Source organism: Kogia breviceps, chromosome 13, assembly GCF_026419965.1.
Source record: "Kogia breviceps isolate mKogBre1 chromosome 13, mKogBre1 haplotype 1, whole genome shotgun sequence".
Lineage (NCBI taxonomy): Eukaryota > Metazoa > Chordata > Mammalia > Artiodactyla > Physeteridae > Kogia > Kogia breviceps.
Window position 1 is genome coordinate 66,646,903 of NC_081322.1, and position 22,170 is coordinate 66,669,072.

The following is a 22,170-nucleotide window of genomic DNA, read 5'->3' on the forward strand; positions in this document are numbered from 1 at the left end:
AAAAAAAAAAGAGCACCAGAAATCCTTTAAAAAAAAAAAAAAAAAATCCTATTTAACTATTGGAAATATCATATGAGAACATAAAGGGAAGTATGGGGTGTGGTCATAAGGCAACATTTTGGCAAAAGCAGCCACTCATGGCTCTGCATAGCATAACTACAATGTCAGGTCAAGATCGGGGAGTGCTCAAAAGTTTGGACTGGTCATCAGGAGCCTGAATAAATTTGATCTGAGTTCCCAGACTGGTTTCTATCTGGGTGATCTTTTCATGGCTCCCACTGATGCTTTAAGTAGAGCATGGCCCTACATGGACACCTTCCCTGCCCTCTCTGTGGTGTGTATGTCCTCACACAGCTCAACACGGCTTTGCACCAGACAGGGCACACTGGCAGGAACAGCGCTGGCCTGCGGCAGTCCAGCTGGGAGGCAGACTCTGTTGTCCCAAAGGATATGTTATATTGCCTGTGGTTTCCACTCTTACAGAGGTGGCAGAGTGAACTTCTGACAGGTGGAGATCAAAACTGAGGAGTTTGGAGGAAGGCTCCGTTTAGAAATCAGGCAGGGAGTCAAGACATACAGTGAGGTCTATCCAGAGCAGGCAGCATCTTGGTCATTGTCTGGCACTTGGAGCGTTGGTTCCAGAACTAGGATGGAATTGGGGGAAGCAAGACTGGGTCCCAATCCTTGCGGACCATCATCACCAGACAAGTGACCAATTAGTATTTTGTGAGTCGTGATATTTACATCGATTTGAAAAATAGGAATTCATATTTATGAAGACATTTATGAGACATTTATTCAGTCTACCTATAAGCAATGCTTGATTTCCATCTCTCTGCACAAACTGGCTTTCAGATGGAGATTAAAGGTACTGTCCAGAGCTTCTAAGTGCCTTGGAATTTAGATGAAGATCTTAAACATGCCAGCTTTCATTTCAATACCATAGTTTCTGCTAAAATTAATCTCTGCATTTCTTCCCTGAATCTTAATACAAGGAGTCATACAGTAGATGTAAAAATGAACAAATAGGGACTTCCCTGGTGGCACAGTAGTTAAGAATCCACCTGCCAATGCAGGGGACACAGGTTCGAGCCCTGGTCTGGGAAGATCCCACGTGCCGCGGAGCAACTAAGCCCGTGTGCCACAACTACTGAGCCTGCGCTCTAGAGCCCACGAGCCACAACTACTGAAGCCCGTGCCCCTAGAGCCCATGCTCCGCAGCAAGAGAAGCCACTGCAATGAGAAGTCCCGCTCGCCGCAACTAGAGAAAGCCCACGCGCAGCAATGAAGACCCAATGCAGCCATAAATAAATAAATAAATTTAAAAAATTGAACAAATAACAGGCTATTCACAGGAGCCATATTCATCGGTCATCACTGTTAATCAGCCATCTCTTTTATAATGGAACAGTAAGTTCAATTGCTTCATCCATAGGGAAGTTATCTAACTTTAGGTTAATGATAGGAAAACAGAGACCTTTCATAAGAATTCGACAGAATTATGTTCTGTGATTCTTTGTAGCAAATTTCAGGTGTGAAGTGACAAGTGAATTTGAGCAGCAATTAGCCTAGAGCTTGGAAACGTCCATCTAATCTTTTCATTATGTGCAAGGAAAAGCCATAGCAGTAACCTGGTCATCAACACTGTACTACTACTACCTGTGGCCATTCCTCCTGTCATGTTAAAGTATTCTATAGATTGTGGAATCTTAGCACTTAGATAAGCTGTGTGTTACTTGAATTCGTCAGTCCTTTACCTAGCACATAGGAAACAAAACTTTGATACATGGTAATTTCTGGCAAATGTCATCAGACCGTTTGACCTTAAGTCGATTTCAGTGAAACTGCTCTGTTCCTACTGTAGGAGTCATATAGATTTCTCCCTGCCTTCTCTCCCACACCCAGTTTTACTGAGAGGTAATTGACATATTAATCCCAGGTGTACAACATAATGATTTGATATATGCATGTATTGTAAAATGACCATCACAGTAAGTTTAGTTAACATCAATCACCTCTCATAGTTACAGATTTTTTTCTCACTGAGGTGAGAACTTTTACAAGCCATTCTCTGAGCATCTTTCAAAGAGATGTGTTACCAGAAGTCTCTAGACTTCCTGGAGTTACTGTAAGAATCAAAGATATAATGAAATAATTTTCAAACACCATGCCAAGTCTCACCCTGTTGGGGTGAAGGTGAAGTTCTAAAGTCAGGGAATAAGCTTATGTTCCCCTCTGTGTGGTGCATTTACCTGTTAGTTGCATTCAGATGCGTATGTTTCTACTCCATGGTCACTCCTCCAATGGTTACTTCCTTTTTACTGAGGAATTTGGGGCCCAGAGAATGGCGTACCTGGCCCAAGGCTACAAGACTACTTAATTCAGAGGCAAGGCTGAATTGAAGCCCAGCCCTCTCAACCCAGGCCAGTCTCTTCTTACCAGCATGTTAAGGAATGGTTCATTGAACTAATTCTGTAGATGAGAGTATATTTTAACAAAAATTTAAACAGGGTGAACTAGAATCCCATATTGAGCTGAAGTTTGGTGTCATGGAAGGAGGCCTGGATGGGTGTCAGAAGACGTGAATACTAAGTCTAATTCCTTCCTTTGCCAGCCTCATGACTTGGGTGATTTACCTACTTTGAATACTTATTTCTTCCTCTGTGAAATAAGGAAAAATAATACCTACCCTGCCTACGTACTTGGAGTTGTTGGGACGATCTAATGAAAAAAATGTTACGTGAAAACACTTTGAAAGTTGTAAGGTATTATTAGTAAGGTATTGTGCTTTCCAATCAGATTATATGATTATCTGACCAAGAGGCTTATCCTCCTCTTAATTATTTTGAGGAAGCTCTGAAAAACAGATGCATGTTGGAGTAACCTGTACATATAAAATGTGGGAATAATGCCACAATTTTGAATAAAAGCGAGTATGCAAAGATCAAAATATTCTAAATCAATAGATTTTCTAGCAACAGAGGTATCAGAATTTATTTTTTCAAATAAAAAAATACATCAGCCTAACAGAAAGAATGCTCTAGCAATGAAAGAAAACTGTACTGAATGGATAAAACAAAACTTTTAATATTCTGATAAAAGGTTGCTACATACTTGGTACATAACAGATCCCATGACTATTTGTTGGGAAGAAAATGAATATTGTGGTAGTTGTTTGTTTTTGACTGGAGTATTCTTTAAAAAGAAAAAAAATAAATAACACCTTGCCTTTTTTCCTTGACAGATATCGATGGCTTAGAGAGCAGTGCAATTGGAGGGCAGCTGATGGCCTCAGCTTCTATGGAGTCTCCTTTCGCCCAGGGCAGGAGAATTGATGACTCCACGGTGGCAGGTAGTGACTTGGGTCTTGAGTTTATGAATATACATCCATCGCATGTGTTACCAGCAATTAAATTATCATGTGGCAGCTTTCTGTACTGACGTAAATGAATTAAGATTTCATCTTGGCAGAAAAATACCTGATGGAAGTTACTAGCATCATCCAGCTGCTGACGCAACATTCATTATTTATAAGCACAAAGTGAAATGCAATACGATATAACCCTTTCCATTGTATTTCCTGTAGTAGAATTGCACACAGCTCGATAATGCTAATGTGATGGTCAGAGAATCCCAGGCCATTCATTGCCAGGTTGTTTTATCTCCGGAAGGTGACCCACACCCCTTCACGTTCTAGGTGTGGCATTCGCTCGCTACATTCTGGTTGGCTGCTGGAAGAACTTGATCGACACTTTATCAACCCCTCTGACCGGCCGAATGGCGGGGAGCTCCAAAGGGCTGGCCTTCATTCTGGGAGCTGAAGGCATCAAAGAGCAGAACCAAAAAGAACGCGATGCCATCTGCATGAGCCTCGATGGGCTGCGGAAAGCAGCGCGGCTGAGCTGTGCTCTAGGTACGGCGGACATGGTATCCCTGACCCGTGGCCCAAGGGGTGTTCCCGAGGAACTCATTAGGAACGGCCCTAGTGGACAACAAGTCTTTTAGAAGTGCTTCTGCCAGGTGAGTGGTTAGATAAGGGGTTACTTGTTTGTTAAGGGGTAACTGTTTGTTTCCTCTAAAGGAGTTGCAGCCAACTGTGCGTCGGCCCTCGCCCAGATGGCAGCTGCCTCCTGTGTCCAGGATGAGAAAGAGGAAAGGGAGATCCAGGAACCCAGCGATGCCATAGCACAAGGTAACAGCAGAAGGGCTGGAATCCACCTGGTGCCTATGTGAGGCCTGCACGTGCCCGCACACACGAGCAGACACGCTTGTCCCCGTTGCATGTGTGATACACGGCGTATTGTATACCACTGGTGATGAGATCCCGCTGGACCACAGGCTTGGGTCAGTTTTACATGGCTGACCCTCCAGGCTGCTCACAATAGGTCCCTCTGGACACAAAAGACATACTGGCTCCTGGCAACTAGGAAAGTACACTTGGCTGCTAGCCAGAGGCCCACCTGGCTCAGCTGTTCACACCTGTGGCGTCCTCTGGCCACTGGCTTTGAAGCTTCCCGGGGTGCCCATTTGAGGACCCCCTCAGGTTACAGTGGGAAAGATGGAATGGCCAGGGTTCTGAAGGGGGGAATCAAACCCATGGAGGAATCCCTGAGAGGAGGCTCAGGAAGACTTTGCTCTTGTCAGAAAAACCTGAGCTTTGTGAACTTGGGAAAGGGTTGATTTTTAACTTGTTAAAATTAGTCAGTCAATGAAGTGGATGGTTATCTAGATATAAGGAAAGAGAATGGCCTTTCTAATAGCAGTGGAAGATAAATGGCAGACAGCAAACAAGGAAAAACTGGAAGCTTGTTCGAACTTGTGCTAACAGTGTATCAGGTGTATAAAACGGGTAGTCACAGAAAGAGTCAGCACATTTTTCGCTGAGAAAAACAGGTTAGGTTGGTGTTCCTTAAACTTGAGTAATAGAGAAAATCATGTGAAAACAAAGCAACTCTTACACATCCCCAGTGTTAACTGCAAAAGGGTATCACACTTTTACTTAAAATGTACAACTATAACGTACCTAAAAATACTTAAATGTAAAGTTCTTCAAAAACTATTAAACCAGAGCTAGTATTTGAATTATAGACAAATAAAAAATAAAATCAATATCACATCCGTGAGACAAATGATGCTTTGCTAAAAATCAGTTTGCCCTTTACAGTAGGGGCATGGTTCGGCTTCCTCTGTAGTGAGCGTGCTGTGTTTCTGGGTTCTGGACCATTGCTCAGTTTTCCCACTAGACCCATCTTCCAGTGACTGGACACCTTAATCCATGGAGGATGCTGTCGTTCGGCCTTGCCTTGGCATTTTGCATAATTGCCATCTTAAGTCACCTTCTGCATCCTTTCTCATTCATTATCTACAATTTCAAAAGTATTATTTGAAGATCACAAGTATAAACGTAAACTCAGGGGGTGAAAGGATATGGGAATTTTCAGTTATAAAGCAGTCATCATGGTGCTGAGTGTGTACGTACATATGTTGTTTGACATGATCATCATCATGAACCCCTGACATTAAATAAACCTCAGAGAGGACTTGGGAATGCCAGGAATTCTTTCTTATTATCAATATGAGTACACAGGGGCAGAGGATGGGTCTGGGCACAGATGGCTTTAGCTGGGATTGGCCCTTGAAGCCCATCCTCACTGCTGTGACTGACCCAGATCCCAGGGGTGGGCCCAGAGGAACTGTACCTACCAGCTCAGAATCCATGGACTTCTGAAACCCCAGGGCTGGGGTCACCCATGTCGGTGGGCCTGCGGGCTGGGCAGTTTGCATGAAGAGCCTCGGGGACCTGCCACTGAAGAGCTCGCTGCCAGCGACATCCAGTGACATCTCCCGTTTCCTTTTGCCCTTGCACAAGAGCACATTCTTTCGTTTCCCTCCTTTCTCCCTCCCCTTCTGTCTCCCTTACTTGGACTGTTATTCTAACGAATGTCTTTCTGATGCAGTGAAACTAAAAGTGGAGCAGAAACTGGAGCAGATTGGGAAGCTGCAGGGGGTAGGGCTGCACACAGCCCACGTCCTGTGCATGGGCGCCATCCTCGGCGTCGGCCTGGAGATGGGCAGCCACAACCCGGACTGCTGGCCACACGTGTTCAGGTGCGTGACCGGACCCCGACTCCCGCGTGCCTGGCACCGCCTGCCAGTGGGGTGGGGAGGGCCGGGAGGGGGCCTGCCGTGGGGAAGGGGTAGAACCCTGCACCTGCCAGCACGTACACGGCTCACAGTAATTCACAAGAGTTTGGAAAAGCCCCAAATGAGAGGTTAAAAAGAGAAAAGGGAATAAGGGCCCAACTGAATGTATGTCTCAGAGAACAGAGTGACAGAACTGAATTTAGGAAACTGTGAACTATCACTGACATTGTCTGTGAGAGGCAGGTACATTATCCCAGGGAAGAAAAACTGATTCTTATCTAGAGGCTGGTAAAAGACCACGTAAGTTAGGTGAATACTAGGCAGATCTAAAGGCTGGTCATGTGTCAGCAACATAACATGGCTGTATGTTTATTAATGTCCTTTTTATTGAAAGAAGGATTTTTGTTAGCTTACGTGCACACATATTAAGTACAATTTGGGCTTCCCTGGTGGTGCAGTGGTTGAGAGTCCGCCTGCCGATGCAGGGGACGCGGGTTCGTGCCCCGGTCCGGGAAGATCCCACGTGTCGCGGAGCGGCTGGGCCCGTGAGCCATGGCCGCTGAGCCTGCGCGTCCAGAGCCTGTGCTCCGCAACGGGAGAGGCCACAACAGTGAGAGGCCCGCATACCGCAAAAAAAAAAAAAAAAAAAAAAAAAAAAAAAAGTACCATTTGCCTACTTTTAATTTAGCTAGACGATGGAAAAAATAGAATAGTACATTGTATCAAAGACAGCCAAAAGTTTGGCTCTTAGCTTTGTAGTATCAAAGTAAAAAGAACCTCCCAATCAGTTACACAGTTCACAGCACCTGTAAAATAAAAGCAAAGCGAGAGCTCCACAGTCCTCCCACGGACCAAGAAGAAAAGCCTGCCTTCCCTGGCACTGGCGGTCGGGTGGACCTCGGACAAAGGAAGGACCACTCTCCACCCGCAGCAGGCACAGGGAGGCTGCGGCTTTCTTGCTCATCTCCTCAGCACACACCCCATCCTCTACAAGCTCAGTTCTGGCCGAGTGGTGGAGGGAGGTCAGGAGAAGGATGGAGGCCCGCAGCAGGGCTCAGGCATCCAGATCTTGCCCAGAGCACTGGCCAGATCTAGGTTCTGTTTATCATCCTCAAAGCAAATACAGCCTTGAGCGAGTGTTGGTCGACTTTCAACGATCATTCTAGGGTTGAAAAACTCATCTTGAGAGGAACATGTGAAAGGGCCAGCATGAATCAGCCTGGAGCACAATTGGTTTTAATGTGGAGGCTGGTGACCCGCTACTCTCCATTGCTTTCACAGGCAAAAATAGAAAAAGAGAAAGACTTAAATTGCACCCAGGCAATTTCTATGGAATCAAAAAATGGCCTGATTATGGAACATCAGAGTGGATTCTCCAAGATAGTCTTTCCTAGTAACTGGACTTATTCTGGGATCAGGGGTCTCTAGTCTCAGGTCCTGTTGGGAACAGTGTGGAAGCTGGCCATATGTTGTGACTCTTCTCTGAGTTTACCGTGATTAGGTGACTACCCCACCCCCTGCCCCAGTAGTGGTTACGTGGACCTTTCAGGACCCAGTGGGACATGGCTGGATGGAACCCCTGAGTGAGGGCCCATTGTGGCCAGAGGCCCAGTCCGCCATATGCACACTCATTCTGGGATCTCACAGTGAGGAGATGTTTCCCGAGTCCTGACTAGAGCACGAGAGAGAGGGAAGAGGACCCGTTGGGAAAACTCACTCAAACAGCCAAAGTCCTGATAAGCCAGTACGCTGGACAGGACGTACCTGGATAAAGAGAGCTCTGTTCCCAAACTTGCACCGAGGAATCCTTACCCCACCTCCAGGCTGTCTGGTCCAACTCAAACAAAAGTGTGTATAGCGGGAAGAGAGGGAGTGGGAATGGAGAGAGGTGGGGAGAGAAGTGGCTATGGCTGGAGGAAGGGGAACAGTTCGGGAGGACTGTTAAGGCTGGCTGAGCTGCTTTGTATCTCACTGTGGGGTCGCCAGAGCGGGCCCGGCTGAGCTGCAACTTTCGACCACTGCTGTGTGTGACTCTCTCCAGGGTGTGCGAGTATGTGGGCACGTTGGAGCATACCCACTTCAGCGACGGCACCTCTCGGCCCCCGCTGACCATCAGCCAGCCTCAGAAGGCCCCCAGAGGCGGACTCCTCGGGGACCCGGAGAGCGAGGGCTCGCCCCAAGAGCAGAGCCTGGAGCGGGGGAGCTCCCTGAGCGCGGCCCCCGTCATCCAGCCCCTCTCCATCCAGGAACTCGTCCGGGAAGGCAGCCGAGGCCGAGCCTCCGACTTCCGTGGGGGCAGCCTCATGACGGGCAGCAGCGCCGCCAAGGTCGTGCTCACGTTGTCCACCCAGGCCGACAGGTGCGTGCTGTTCCCGCCACGCCCCGGGGGGCTGTCCCCATCGTCTGCTGGCCACACCACATGCTTCTCTTCTGCTCTCAAAATCATCCCCAGGACAACTTGATTTGTTAGCCCGTCATTGAAGCCTCTTGTAATTTTTTTCAAGTACGTCTCTGTCTGCCATCACGCTGCACGCTCACAATGAACTCTTTTGTCTGGTGACTGAGGCTGGAGGCTTGGGGGCGGGGTCAGGCAACCCGGGGCGAAGGCTCTGCGCTTACTCCGTGACCGCAGGCAACTGCCACAGACCTTGCTTTCTCATCGTAGAATAGGGCCGGAAAGTATCATAACTCTCACAGGCTAGCCATAAGGTTAAATTAATTAGTTCGCTGCAAGTAGTTAGGACAGAGCTTGGCAAATAGTAAACACTTGCTATTTTTATGATAATATTTTAAAATCCTGCGCCCGGGAGTGTGATCTAAATTGATGCCCAGCAGTCACATTAAGATGTAGAGGGAGGAATCAACAGTAATTCCAACTGTTAGGTGGCCCTCCTTCTGTTTAAAAAAAAAAAAAAAAAAAAGCATATTTATTAGAGAAAATGCAATCTTAAAACATTTAAGAATTTATTGCAAGACTAATATATACCATTTGTTCCCCTAGTATAATGAGGCTAAAGTCAACATTTGTCCCAATTTGTCTTCAAAAAGGTTTTTCTTTCTGCCTGTGCAAAATTACAATAATGTACTGATATTTGTGAGCTATGTACAAATGATAATATATTGTGATTATTTGGCTACTTGTTCCTGTGGCTGCACAGGAAACTAGACAAGAATGAGCCCCCTCTTTCCTGTTATCTGCTTTTCTGAATTGAGGTGGCCCTTCTTGATGCGGAAAGTGCTTTGGTCACCTTCACCTGGAGACCATCCCACTTCACTCTTCCACACTTGGCGGCCGTGCCCCAGACGACCCAGCACAGGCGCAGTGAAGTTCACATGGGAGGATGGACCACAAGGGCGTAGAGATATGGGAGGAACATCACTGGCTGGGCACAGAAGACTCGAGTTCATTCCTGGCTTTGACACCAACCAACTGCAGGGTTGAGCCTGTGTAAATAATTACACTGAGATTCAGTTTCTTCATCTACTAATTTGGTACAATAATCCCTTTTTCCTGTCCATCCAACAAGGGGGCTGTGAAAGTGTTTGGGAAGCTGGAAAGTGGTATACAGGTGTCAGATGGGATATAATATTCACCACTCTTTTCCTACTAGGAAAGAGGAAGAAGAAATGATTAATGGGATCCAGAAACCAAATGGTGTTGACATTGAAATGACAAAACACAAGAAAAATAGATTTGTTTAGATAATTTGTGAATGATTAACCAACGGATTCCCATCTTAAAACTTGTGTGCCTTGTATTATCCCTTCACAAGGGCTTTGTTACTCAGTTCCTATTGGAGACACTCTCCCTCACCCAGAACATGGCACCCCAGAGGGCTGCTTGCTCTTCTGGTGTCACCACGGATTTGGAGGACAGGCATCGGGATGACCCCAGAGCAGAGGGAGGCTGGCTCGCCTCCTTCCTCATGTGCCACACACACCGGTGTTTGATCCCAACATTCCAAGTGCCAGTGAGCCTCTGATCCTCCTCTAAGCCCTGCTACCTGTGCTTACCTCCTTCTCCCTAGCTCCTTCTAGAAATGTCTGTGCCCAACAGAGTGGAAAACAAAAAGAACCTGCAAAGTCCTTTATGTTAGGGAATATTCATTATTCCAGTACATACTTGAGCTTCACCATGTCCAGGGCTCTGGGTGTATGAGTCAGAGGGGTAAGAAGGTCAGTCCCTGCCCCTGGGGGGCTTACAGGTCAAGTTTACTCTGCTTCTGAATCCTCCTCAGAGCTAAGCCCAGCATTAAACTCGCCAGTTGTAGCCCAACAAAAGCCTTGATTAATTTGCTGAGTTTTTTCTTTAACATAGTTTATGAAATTGAAGCTAATTGTAAGAATTCTATTCCCAGTTTTTCAGTTTCCGGGAGCGATGCTTTGCCATCTTTCAACTTCTTGCCAAATGTTTTATGAGTGCCCATCTCAACTGAGCTAGGCCATGGGGCTACAAAGATTATTTTAAAAATATGATATGGTCTGTGCCCTTCAGATTAGAATCTTAGAGTAGACTTGTACTCAGTAATAAGAGATATAATACATTATTATATAATACATTATTTATAATACATTTATTATATAAATAATGTATTATTTCTAATACATTTATATAATACATTATATAAATGTATTAGAAATAATACATTTATATACATTTATAATACATAATACAGATATAATACTGTACCTTTCTTTACAGTGTTTACACATTTTCATTAATCACATCTAAGAAAATTACCATAATCATTCTGCCATAAAGACTTTGCTGAATTGTTTCCAAGTAACAAGTCTTTTTGTTTCATCCAGGCTCTTTGAAGATGCTACAGATAAGTTGAACCTCATGGCTCTGGGAGGTTTTCTTTACCAGCTGAAGAAAGCATCGCAGTCCCAGCTTTTCCATTCCGTTACAGAAACGGTTGATTACTCACTGGCGATGCCAGGTAATTCTTTCCCGGCAGAAACTGTGCCAAGAGGTTAGCAGGAAACAGCCCAGATCTCTGATACCAACAGCCTGCCTAAAGACTTGAACCCACATTCCCTTCGTACACAGTCATCTTGGCTCGAGTGAAGATTTGTCATCTGGTGTTGAGGCATATGCGATCATGGCAGATGGGGGTTGGCGGTTTGCACGGGGTATCATTCTTTGTGAATGGAAATGTTGCTGCCACCACTGTTGCAGGTATCACTGCTGGAGCTGGACTATGTTCTGCTAAATCTTGTGCTTGTGATATAGAAATGGTGTGGCTACTCAGGTTGCAGATAGCTTCACATGAGGGTAGGAACTCCTCTCCATATCACAAAGCACACACCTGCCTTAGTCCAGCCTACTTGCAGAAGCAGCTTCTAATTTCAGAAGGGCCTGGGGGAGAAAAATGGAAGGCTTGACAGAAGCCTCAGGCCACTCTTAGAAAAACTGCTCTCATGGCCTGTCCATTTAACAGTGGGTCAGTATAGCTGTCTTCACGGATGAGGCCAGATGAAGGCCCTCTCGAAGGCCAACACGTGGAAGAGGGGGTAGAGTTGTACCGAATCACCCAAGCGTCCCAAGTGGGTGGCAGGTTGCTCACAAACGCAGCTGTCCATCAGCAGCCAGGGTTGTTGTTCTATAACAGTGAGTACCCTTGTCCCCATGGCAGAGTCACAGAGCCGTGTGCCAGGATCGCACTGGTGGCAGGTTGAAATGCACAACCTCCGAGTTCCTTCCGTCTTCAGGAATTTTGATTCTTACTGCAGGTTCTAATTTGAGAACCATAGTCCTTTCCTGTGAGTTTTTAATAGACTTTAAAACCTTAGCTATATAAAGCCAACTTCCCAGATCCAGCCAACTGCCAGAGCATCTCTGAGCCCAGGGACCACTTTCAAAGTCTTCTGCATGGAGAAATCAGCAGACTCTGAGCTTACAAAAAACAATGAGCAGTGAGGGTCAGGAAGAGGCAGCAGACCTAGGGGGAAGCAGCATTGGCTTTGGAATCAATCAGATCCAAGTTAAAATGCTACCTTCCCTGCTTACCAGCTGTGTCATTTTAGGCAAGTTGGTTCACCTTTCTGATCTTCAGTTTTCTAATCTGTACATGGCAGTAGTTACATTTACTTCTTAAGGGTTGCTTTTAAAATTAAAGTGATTACAGACATAGAGAACAGACTTGTGGTTGCCAAGGTGTGGGGTGGGAGAGGGATGGAGTGGGAGTTTAGGATTAGCAGACGCAAACTATTATATATAGGATGGATAAAGAGCAAAGTCCTACTGTATAGCACAGGGAACTATATTCAATATCCTATGATCATCCATAATGGAAAAGAATATAAAAAAGAATGTATATATGTGTATAACTCAATCACTTTGCTGTACAGCAGAAATTAACACATTGTATATCAACTATACTTCAATAAAAATAAAAGTGATTAGAGACATGAAGAACCAACACAATGTCTGATGCAGAGTAAACAATCAGTAAATGTCAATGATTTTTGTTAGTGTCATTTTGAAGTTTATTTGATACAGCAAGACTACTTAGAAAGGAACATTCTGGTTGGAAGAGACTGATCGTGATCGGTATTTTGTAGGTGTATGGGAGAAGCAGGAGTACGTGAGCAAACAGAGAGTGGAGAAGACTAAGGTGACAGTGGCAGAGAAGTAGCAAGAGATCCGAGTAGGCAAGGATTGTACGTAAGCAAGACAGAGGTTAGATCGCATGTTATTGGGTGCAAAGGGGCCTGATCTGCTTGACAAGGGCTTCAGAGGTACCATTAAGCATTGACCAAGTGGATGGTGGCTGTAGAGGATGGGGACAATAACAACAGTAAAATATAACTAAGTGTGTGGGGCAAGTAGTCTGTGCCAGGCCCTGTGCTAAGTACTTTATGAGCATCATCACATTTCATCCTTGAAGTAACTTTAAGAAGTAGGTACTATTATCTCCACTTTTACAATGAGAAACTGTGGATTAGAGAGGTAAACTTCTGGTCCATCGTAACCCAGCTACTACATGATGGAGCCAGGATTTGGGCCTAGGCAGCCGATTCCCTGGCCCTTCTACTTAACCACGACATCATTCCTCCTTATCAACAGGCATTGTTTGCCTGACAAGTGTAAATGTCAGGGATGCTACAGTGAGCAGGAGAGGTGGGCCCTGGCTTTGTTAAGTGAATCACCTGTTCTTTCTTGCATCCAGGCTCCTTTCCTGTCTTGGCAAATTCATACTGAATAATCCCACTGATCTGAGTACGGCTCTTTGATTTTCATCCTCTCTCCGTGCTTGAACAGGTCAAACTATTTCTGAGTTTTGGATTGATGGCTTTCATGGTCTTACCTTCCTGTAGGAGAAGTGAAGTCCACCCAAGACCGAAAAAGCGCCCTCCACCTGTTCCGCCTCGGGGACGCCATGCTGAGGATCGTGCAGAGCAAATCGCGGCCCCTGCTCCACGTGATGCGCTGCTGGAGTCTTGTGGCGCCACACCTGGTGGAGGTGAGCACCTGGAAAGTGGGGAGCCCAGGGGCCTCCTGCAGCAGAGCCAGCACAGGGGTCTCCCGGCATCACGGGACAGAGGGCACTGTGGCCACAGCAGTAAGGTTCCCATCACCTGGTCATGAGCATCATTGTTCTCTGATTATACCTTATGGCACCTAAAGAACTGCCGCAAAGGGCAGCACTGCCCTGGTATCACTCTGACCCTCTTTCTTTAAAACTATGTGACTCACCTAGACACCTCACACTGCCGTTTTCTTATACTTCATGGTCTGCTATCAACCTAAGTCTGGAGTTTCATTTTTATACATGAATATCACTATGTCTTTTGTTCCTGCCAGGCTCTCTTTTCTAATAGCTAAACATATTCTGGGCAGTGCCTTCTAAGTAGGGGAACCGTAAATCCTGCTTTCCCCAACAGAATTAACTAGGACCCCTTTGACTCTCCAAAAGAAAGCAGTCCATATGATAAATTATATGGTAACTCTATCTAAGCATCTCAATACATGATGACTGGCTACTTCTAAGTTGATGGGGAAATTGTTGCCCTGTTTCACAGTGATAACTATTCCAAATAGTCCTTTAGCACTTACTTGGTAGAGCTATGTCATAAAGTATTTTGGGGAAATAAATTTACTAACCTGAGAACATTCTAGTAAGGAAAGGGGGTAAAAAATAGCTTTGTTATGGAGAAACAGTATATCAGTTTTGTATTATACTATAATAAACCACCCCCAAAACCTAGTGACTTAAAGCAATAACTGTTTATTTAGCTCATGATTCTCTGGGTCAGAAATTCGAGCTGAGCTGTGCAGCTCTTCTACTCTGAGCCAGGCTTGGCTAATCTCAGCTGGCCTTATGTGTTCACTTGTGGTCAGCCTCTGCAAAGACTGGGACCAGCTGGTTCATGACTGGTAAGCCTGGGCAGATGATGGTCCTCTCTATGTGGTCTCTCCTGCTCCGGTAGACTAGCCCTGGCTCAGTCACATGGCATTCTTAGGATTCCAAAGGAAAGCAAGAGGGCAAACCCCAAATCAGAATTGCTTTTCAATTCTCTACTTATGTAATATTTGCTATTGTTCCATTATCCAAAGCAAGTCACACATCCAAGCCCAGGGTCAGTGTGGGAGAGGACCGCTAAAGGACACGGATACAAAGATGTGAGCCAATTAAAGTTGTATTGGTGCAATCATCCCACATCCCTGAGGGACAAACATCACATCTGATCTTCATATGTTTGGGGGCATGGCTAACAATGAGACCATGGGCGGTTTCCAGACTGGGTTCCAGTGTCTTTAGTCAGCATGTTCTATACCACCCAAGAAAACTGTCAGGTTACAGGAAAAAAGAAGAAGAAATTATTAGAAACTTTTATTTTTCCAGAAATTTCAAAGTGAAATTGGAGATGTGTCTGATCAGTTGGTTAAATTATTTAAAATGCAATTTAGTGTGCTGTTCATTGATACTTATCCCTTGAAATCTTTTACTTTAGCAGAATTGCTGCTTCCATCTCCCTACAATAAGGTGTGTTAGGAAGACCTTCAGAAACCAGATTCGTAGTTGCTTGAAGTCCTGAGGGTGTTTGACTCTGAATTTTGCAGGCTGCCTGCCATAAGGAAAGACATGTGTCTCAGAAGGCAGTTTCCTTCATCCATGATATACTGACGGAGGTTCTCACCGACTGGCATGAGCCACCTCATTTTCACTTTAATGAAGCACTCTTCCGACCTTTTGAGCGTATCATGCAGCTGGAGTTGTGTGACGAGGATGTACAAGACCAGGTCAGTGTGTCACGGTAGCAGTGCTGCCATCATTGCCATAGCCTGCTGGCTCTTGTTGAGTGCACTGGCAGGACTGTTCTGTGAATGCTGCATATTTAATCTTTCCAATAAGCTTATATGGAATCTGTGACAAGAGGTTAAGCAATTTAGCTAAGGATTCGTGATTAGTGATTGGTGGAACTGGGATTTGAACCAGGCAATCTAGCTGTAATAATCCGTATTCTCATACCTAGCCTATACCCTTAACCACTATCATATTCTCTACAGAGGGACAGATGGTAAAGAAACTAGCTAGAGACTTCATATTTATCTAGCATGATGGTGGGCTAGGAACACAGCCAGATTCTCTGTCTCTGAAATCTACTAAAAATGTTAAACAAGGGTTAAAAATTTTATTTTAAATATCATGTACACGCTGGCAAGAAAGCAAGGAATACTAAGATGCCCCAAACTAAGTAACAATAGGAAGCCCAAAGAAGTAAGCAGAGCTCTGAGACTGGATTGGCCATGAGGGAATTGGCCATCGGGTGAAGCTGAATGTCTGCATTCAATCTAAAATAATTGGCTCATTAGGAAATAGAATGTCATGAATACAGAAATAAAATAATAAAAATAGACACACACACTGTCCCTAACTCCCCACCAGGAATCCAGATATTGGAGTTATCAGAGACTGACTTTAAAATAACTCTGCTTATTAAGTTCTGAACAATGTTCAGAAACATTTAGGACAGGAGGAATTTTGGCTATGGTGGCATGAAGAAGTTAGTGAATCCTCTCCACAAAAATCAAGTATATGAAAAGAAAAAAATTGTCAAAAGCAGCCATTTCAGGACTCTTGCAATTGACCAAGGGCAGACAACAAATTGAGTAGCATTTATGGTGAAAAATAGTTCTTGCCAGAACTTTGGTTAAGAACAGTGGGAGTCTGTGACCTTCTTGCTGAAGATGGAAGTCATCACTTAGAAGCTGTTGGCAAGAATAGTAATTTGACCAGTGTGGGGCTGACTGGGAAAATCAGCTTTTCTGCGCTAAGAGACAGACTTGGTTTGAAGAAGAGGAAGAAAGACCATTGGTCTGTCAACTAAAAGTGGTGAATTCATTAGGAAATGAGCAATAGAATAATACTACAACTTTGCTAGCCTAAGGCTGCAGTGGTGAACCAGTAAGAAATGTAATGTAGGACTCTGGAAGCCAGAGATTTCATAGAAGGACTAGGTAAGTCCGTCATGCATCTCTAGCTGACTGAAATATGGGCATATATAGGATAGACTGTACAGATCCCATCAGAAAGTAAAAGACCAGAGAGACTTAGGAACTGGCTGAACTTTGTATATTCTCCCCAGCCTGCACACACAGATTGGTTGGCAGAGGGTGGAAGCCTTAAAGGCTCAAGGTATTTGAGCAGAATCTCTGCCTACTTCATCAAGTGACACCTAACCTATGCAGACATGGGGACAGCACTAGGAAGTCAGGCTGAAAAATAAAAATAAAGAAATTTAGTAGAGACATTATTGGTGCCTCATGCCACAGGAAGAGTAGAGACAGATTCTACAGTGTAAGTCCAAACAACTTAGTCAAACAAACAAACACATACATACATATATACATACATACATACAAATCCAGCATTGCTACAATATATTATCTAAAATATCCAATGTTTAGCAAAAAAAAAAGTGAGATATGCAAAGGAATAAGCAACAGTGATATATACTTGAGGGAAAGACAATAAATAGAAACTGACTTAGAGTGAGACCAGATGTTGGATTAAGCTAAAACCAGGATTATATATATCCAAAATGCAGATTTGGAGGTGGGAAGACAAGCAGACACAGGATCTAGAAGAGCTGGTGACCTCTACCAATGATGCCGTCATGGTAGAAATTACAAAGTATTTAGCCAAAGAAATCTGGTGCACATGGTGGGAAGAGGGTTCTATTCACTGGGTCCTGGCTCTGGCTTGGGATGTTGGATTAGGGGACAGAGACTTTAAGCAGTTATCATAAATAGGTTCAAAGAATTAAAGGAAAATATGATGACAATGACTCAAAAATAGGGAATCTTAAGTAGAGAAATGAAAACTGAAAGAATGCAAATTCTAGAATTGAAAAGGACAATAACAAATGAAAAATCCACTAGATGGGCTTACCAACAAGATTTGAGATAGCAGAAGAAAGAATCAGTGTAAGATTGGTTTAACAGCTCAAAAATCAATTAATGTCATGTATCTTATTAGTAGAATAAAGGATTGAAACCCTATGGTCATCTTAATAGACACAGAGAAAACATTTTACAAAATCCATCACTCATTTTAAATAAAAAACTTTCAAGAAATGAGGACTAGAAGGGAGTTCCCTAATTGGTTAAAGGGAGTATTTGAGAATCTTACATCAAACACTACACAAGGTCAAGGACTGAATGCTTTTTCCCAATAATTAGGAACAAGGCAAAGATTTCCATCTTTACCAATTCTATTCAACATTATGACTTTTACTCACTGTACCAAAAAATTAAAGGCATCCAATTTTGAAAAGCAAAACTGTCTTAGTTCAGAGACAACATGGTCTTATATGTAGAAAATCCTAAGGAATTTATTTTAAAAGTTACTAGAATTAATAGTGAGTTTCGGGACTTTCCTGGCAGTCCAGTGGTTAAGACTCTGCGTTTCCAGTGCAGAGGGTGCAGGTTCAGTCCCTGGCCGGGAACTAGGATCCCACATGCCATGCGGCACAGCCAAAAAAATAAGTTAAAAAAAAAAATAGTGAGTTTAGCAAGGTTGCCGGATACAAAAACAATGTATTAAAATCAATTGAATTCCTATATTCAAGATGTAAGCTATCAAAAATTGAAATTAAGAGAACAATTCCATTCACAAGAGCATTGAAATCAAAATATTTAGGAATAAATTTAGTAAAAGACATGAAATACCTGTACACTGAAAGCTACAAAACATTGCTGAGAAAAAAATAAAGAATATTCCAATAAATTATGAGATATGCTACGTTCATGGCTTGAAAGACAGTATTTTTTAAATGGCAGATTTTCACAAGTTGATGTATAGATCCAGTGCAATTCCTATCAAAATATCAGCAGACTTTTTTGAAGAAATTGGGAAGATGATTCTCAAATTTATATGCAAGTTCAAAGGATCTAGAATAGAGAAAACACATTTGAAAAAGAACAACAAAGTTGGAGAATTTATACTACCCGATTTTAAAACTTTAGTCATCAATCCAGTGTGGTATTGGTGTAAGGGTAAACCTGTAGATCAGTGGAACTGAATAGAAAGTATAGAAATAAATTCTCACATATATGGTCAATTTTTGACAAAGATGTCATTGCAATTCAGTAGAGGGACAGGATATTACTTTTAGCACATGGTGCTTGAACATATACAATAAAAACGAACTTACACCCTTCTTCTTACCGTGCACAAAAAATAACTCATAATGGGTCACAGGCTTAAATAAGAGCAAAAACTATAAATGTTTCTACAAGAAAGCATAGGAGACCATCTTTGAGCCCTTGGGTTATGTAAAGATTCTTTAGAAATGACACCAACAGGATCCATAAAAAGAAAAAAATTGATGATTTGGACTTCATCAAAATTTAAAACTTTTGCTCTTCAAAAGACACCATATAAAAATAAAAAGAGAAGCCCAAAGCTGTGAAAAAAAAGAAGTGCAAATCATATATCTCAGGAAGGGCTTACGTTTAGAATGCACAAAGAACCCTTAATAACTCAATAAAAAAAGACAATAATGAGAAGACAAAAACCTAACTTCAAAAACACCAAAATATTTACAAATGGCTTGTGAAAAGTTTTAGCAACATTAGTCATTAGTAAAATGCAAATTAATGTGATACAGCTGCTTATTTAGGAGACTTTTCAGTGGATTTTTCTAGGTTCTGATTTTTATCGCTCACTAAAATTAACTCAGAAATAGGGAGCAGAGAATCACATCATTCTTGCCAGAAATTCGCCTGCTTCTTAGAAGGAAAAGGCGTTAAATGCCACCTCCTTTGCCTCTGCAGGTCGTCACATCCATCGGTGAGCTGGTTGAAGTGTGTTCCACCCAAATCCAGTCGGGCTGGAGGCCCTTGTTCAGTGCCCTGGAAACAGTGCACAGTGGGAACAAGTCTGAGGTGAAGGAGTACCTGGTCAGTGACTACTCCATGGGTAAGACTGTGTGTTGATTTTGTATCCTGAAACTTGTTTATTAGTTCTAAACCATAATTATTATAGCTCTAAGGTTTTTGAGTGGAATCTTTCTGGTGGAATCTTTAAGATTTTCTGTATACACGATCACGTCATCGTCAAAAAGAGGCAATGTCACTTCTTCCTTTCCAATTTGGATGTATTTTATTTCTACTCTTGCCTAAGTGCTCCAGCTAGGACTTCCGGTATTATGTTGGATAGGAGTAGTGATAGTGGGAAGAACGTGTGGATGATTCTGGCTATGGAGCATTAGTTCTTTATGCCAAGCTTCATGCTATCAGAAGAAGTCAGATAGGGCTTCCCTAGTGGTGCAGTGGTTAGGAATCCGCCTGCCAATGCAGGGGACACGGGTTCAAGCCCTGGTCCGGGAAGATCCCACATGCCGTGGAGCAACTAAGCCTTTGCGCCACAACTACTGAGCCTGCACTCTAGAGCCTACGAGCCACAACTACTGAGCCCACGTGCCACAACTACTGAAGCCCATGCACACACAGCCCGTGCTCTGCAACAAGAGAAGCCACCACAGTGAGAAGCCCGCGCACCTCAGCGAAGAGTAGCCGCTGCTCGCCACGACTGGAGAAAACCCCCGCGCAGCAACAAAGACCCAACACAGCCAAAGATAAATAAATTTTTTTTAAAAAGAAGTTGGATAATAGGGAAGACTGACGTTCAGCTGTTTTAGCAGCAGGAAATGGGCTGGTGTATCAGGAACCCAAGTTCTGAGTTCTGCCAGCAGACCAAGAACCCTGAGCATTATCAGGCCCAGATCTCAGTGACAGATTGGACAAAAGGCCGAGAGACTTCTGTTGTTTCACTTATGCGTATCTGTGTTGAGTTCTTTCCTAAAGCCAAAAGAAAAATGTTATCCGCTTGCTAGTAAGAAGCGAAAATGTATCCAAATAACAGGGAATTCGAGTTAGGGAGATCAGGTCTGGCTGGAAATAGATGGGCAGCCGTACAGCAGGCCCAGTGACCAGAGGTGTTGTGTCAAAGGTCCCCAAGACTACCCCTGAACTTAGAGACCCATCAGAAGGACTCATGGGACTCAGCATGTAGTTATGGCAAGATTTATTACATAGCTCAGATTTATTACATGGCTAACAGCCAAGATTTATTATGGCAACATAGTAAGGACAAGCCAGATCATAAGGGGAAAAACAGAATCCCTGCACAGGCTTCCCTGAGCTCTCACCGTCCCCTGAGGGGGTCCCACAGAGCACACTCTTCCTCCAGCAGGGAAAATGCAGCAACACGTATGACCATAGGGCAGTGTGTAGGTCTTTCTGCCCAGGGAAGCCCACTAGAGACCCAGCTAAGGGCTGATCACTTAGATACCCTCTGCCTAGCATATTCCAAAATCCATACGCCCTGAAAAAAAGCAGGGGTTCAGATTAAGCCGCGTTGTTTGCACCAACCATCCAGTCACAGTGAACCGTCCAGTTAACTGTTGCTTGGGAATATTCTGAGAGCCAGCTTCCCAGACTCCAGCCAAGGGCCCACCGTGCAAGTAGGCCTTTCTAAGGATAGCAGCCTTAAGCCTTCTGTGTTAACTCTTTTCGTCTCAGCTATGAATAAATTAGTATATGCCCTCAGGGCTTTATCTAAACCCTCCCTTCCCTATGATCATGTGTGGAGGAGAATTCCAAAAGACCACGTATTTAATTGCCCTGTGTAGACCTACCCATTGCCTCAGCCCTGTGTTCAGCCGGCTTTGCCCTCGTCCCTCTACCGAGCTCTCTTCATAGCCTTCCTACAGTTCCCTCTGCAGGCAAAGCTGAGATGGACAACATGGGAGCCAAGCCGGTTATCCAGTCAAAAGGCCCAGGCTTTTCTCCAACAGACCTTTTTTTAAGGCTCTGTGGAAGGTGTTGGGAGTATGGGCAGCCTGAAGGACAGAGACTTAACTTTCTTAAAACCCTATAATCTTCCTCCCTCAGGAAAAGGCCAGGCTCCGGTGTTTGATGTATTTGAAGCTTTTCTCAATACCGACAACATCCAGGTCTTTGCTAACGCGGCCACTAGTTACATCATGTGCCTTATGAAGTTTGTCAAAGGACTGGGTAAGTGGAGCCCTCCTTTCCTGCCTCTCGACAGCTGGGGACCCTCTCCTGGGTGGCTCTTTGTGAACTGGCTGCAGCAAGCAAGCCTCCTGGTATAGAAGCAGATGGCGCCGTGCTGTGCGCTCAGAAGCACAAAGCTCACTGTAAACGCAGCTTGGATTCTGTCCAGGGTGGATACTTTTCATTGTGTTCACGGAATAATTCTCTAATGAAACATGTCTTCATATACTACTTTACTCCAACTTCTTTTTGAATCTTAAAATATTCAATATTGTGTTCAGTAATTACCCTCATACAGGAAACTACTGTCCTCAGTGTCGCATAATTAGAAGTCTATTAATTAGTCTATTAGCCTAATTAGAGTTTGAGTTCCCAGCTCTTCAGCAAAAATTAAGAATGCCTTCCCCCAGACCTTACTGATTACAAAACGTATTTTGAAGGCGTAGAAGTCACCCTTCTTTGAGACTTGGTGTGTTTTAGGAGCTACCTAGCTG

At 43.9% G+C, this 22,170-nt stretch overlaps 1 protein-coding gene across 3 annotated transcripts in view; it reads left to right on the plus strand.

The window, feature by feature from the left end:
* Nucleotides 1-22,170, plus strand: part of ARFGEF3 (ARFGEF family member 3) — a 184,517-nt gene that overhangs the window by 125,308 nt on the left and 37,039 nt on the right. For all 3 annotated transcript variants that reach the window (XM_059083390.2, XM_067010901.1, XM_067010902.1), the window contains 10 exons: nt 3,245-3,352; nt 3,698-3,913; nt 4,082-4,192; nt 5,958-6,108; nt 8,186-8,503; nt 10,954-11,087; nt 13,468-13,613; nt 15,215-15,394; nt 19,433-19,577; nt 21,554-21,676. In XM_059083390.2, coding sequence (XP_058939373.1) covers nt 3,245-3,352; nt 3,698-3,913; nt 4,082-4,192; nt 5,958-6,108; nt 8,186-8,503; nt 10,954-11,087; nt 13,468-13,613; nt 15,215-15,394; nt 19,433-19,577; nt 21,554-21,676 — 1,632 coding nt within the window. The remainder of the gene's footprint in view (nt 1-3,244; nt 3,353-3,697; nt 3,914-4,081; nt 4,193-5,957; nt 6,109-8,185; nt 8,504-10,953; nt 11,088-13,467; nt 13,614-15,214; nt 15,395-19,432; nt 19,578-21,553; nt 21,677-22,170) is intronic.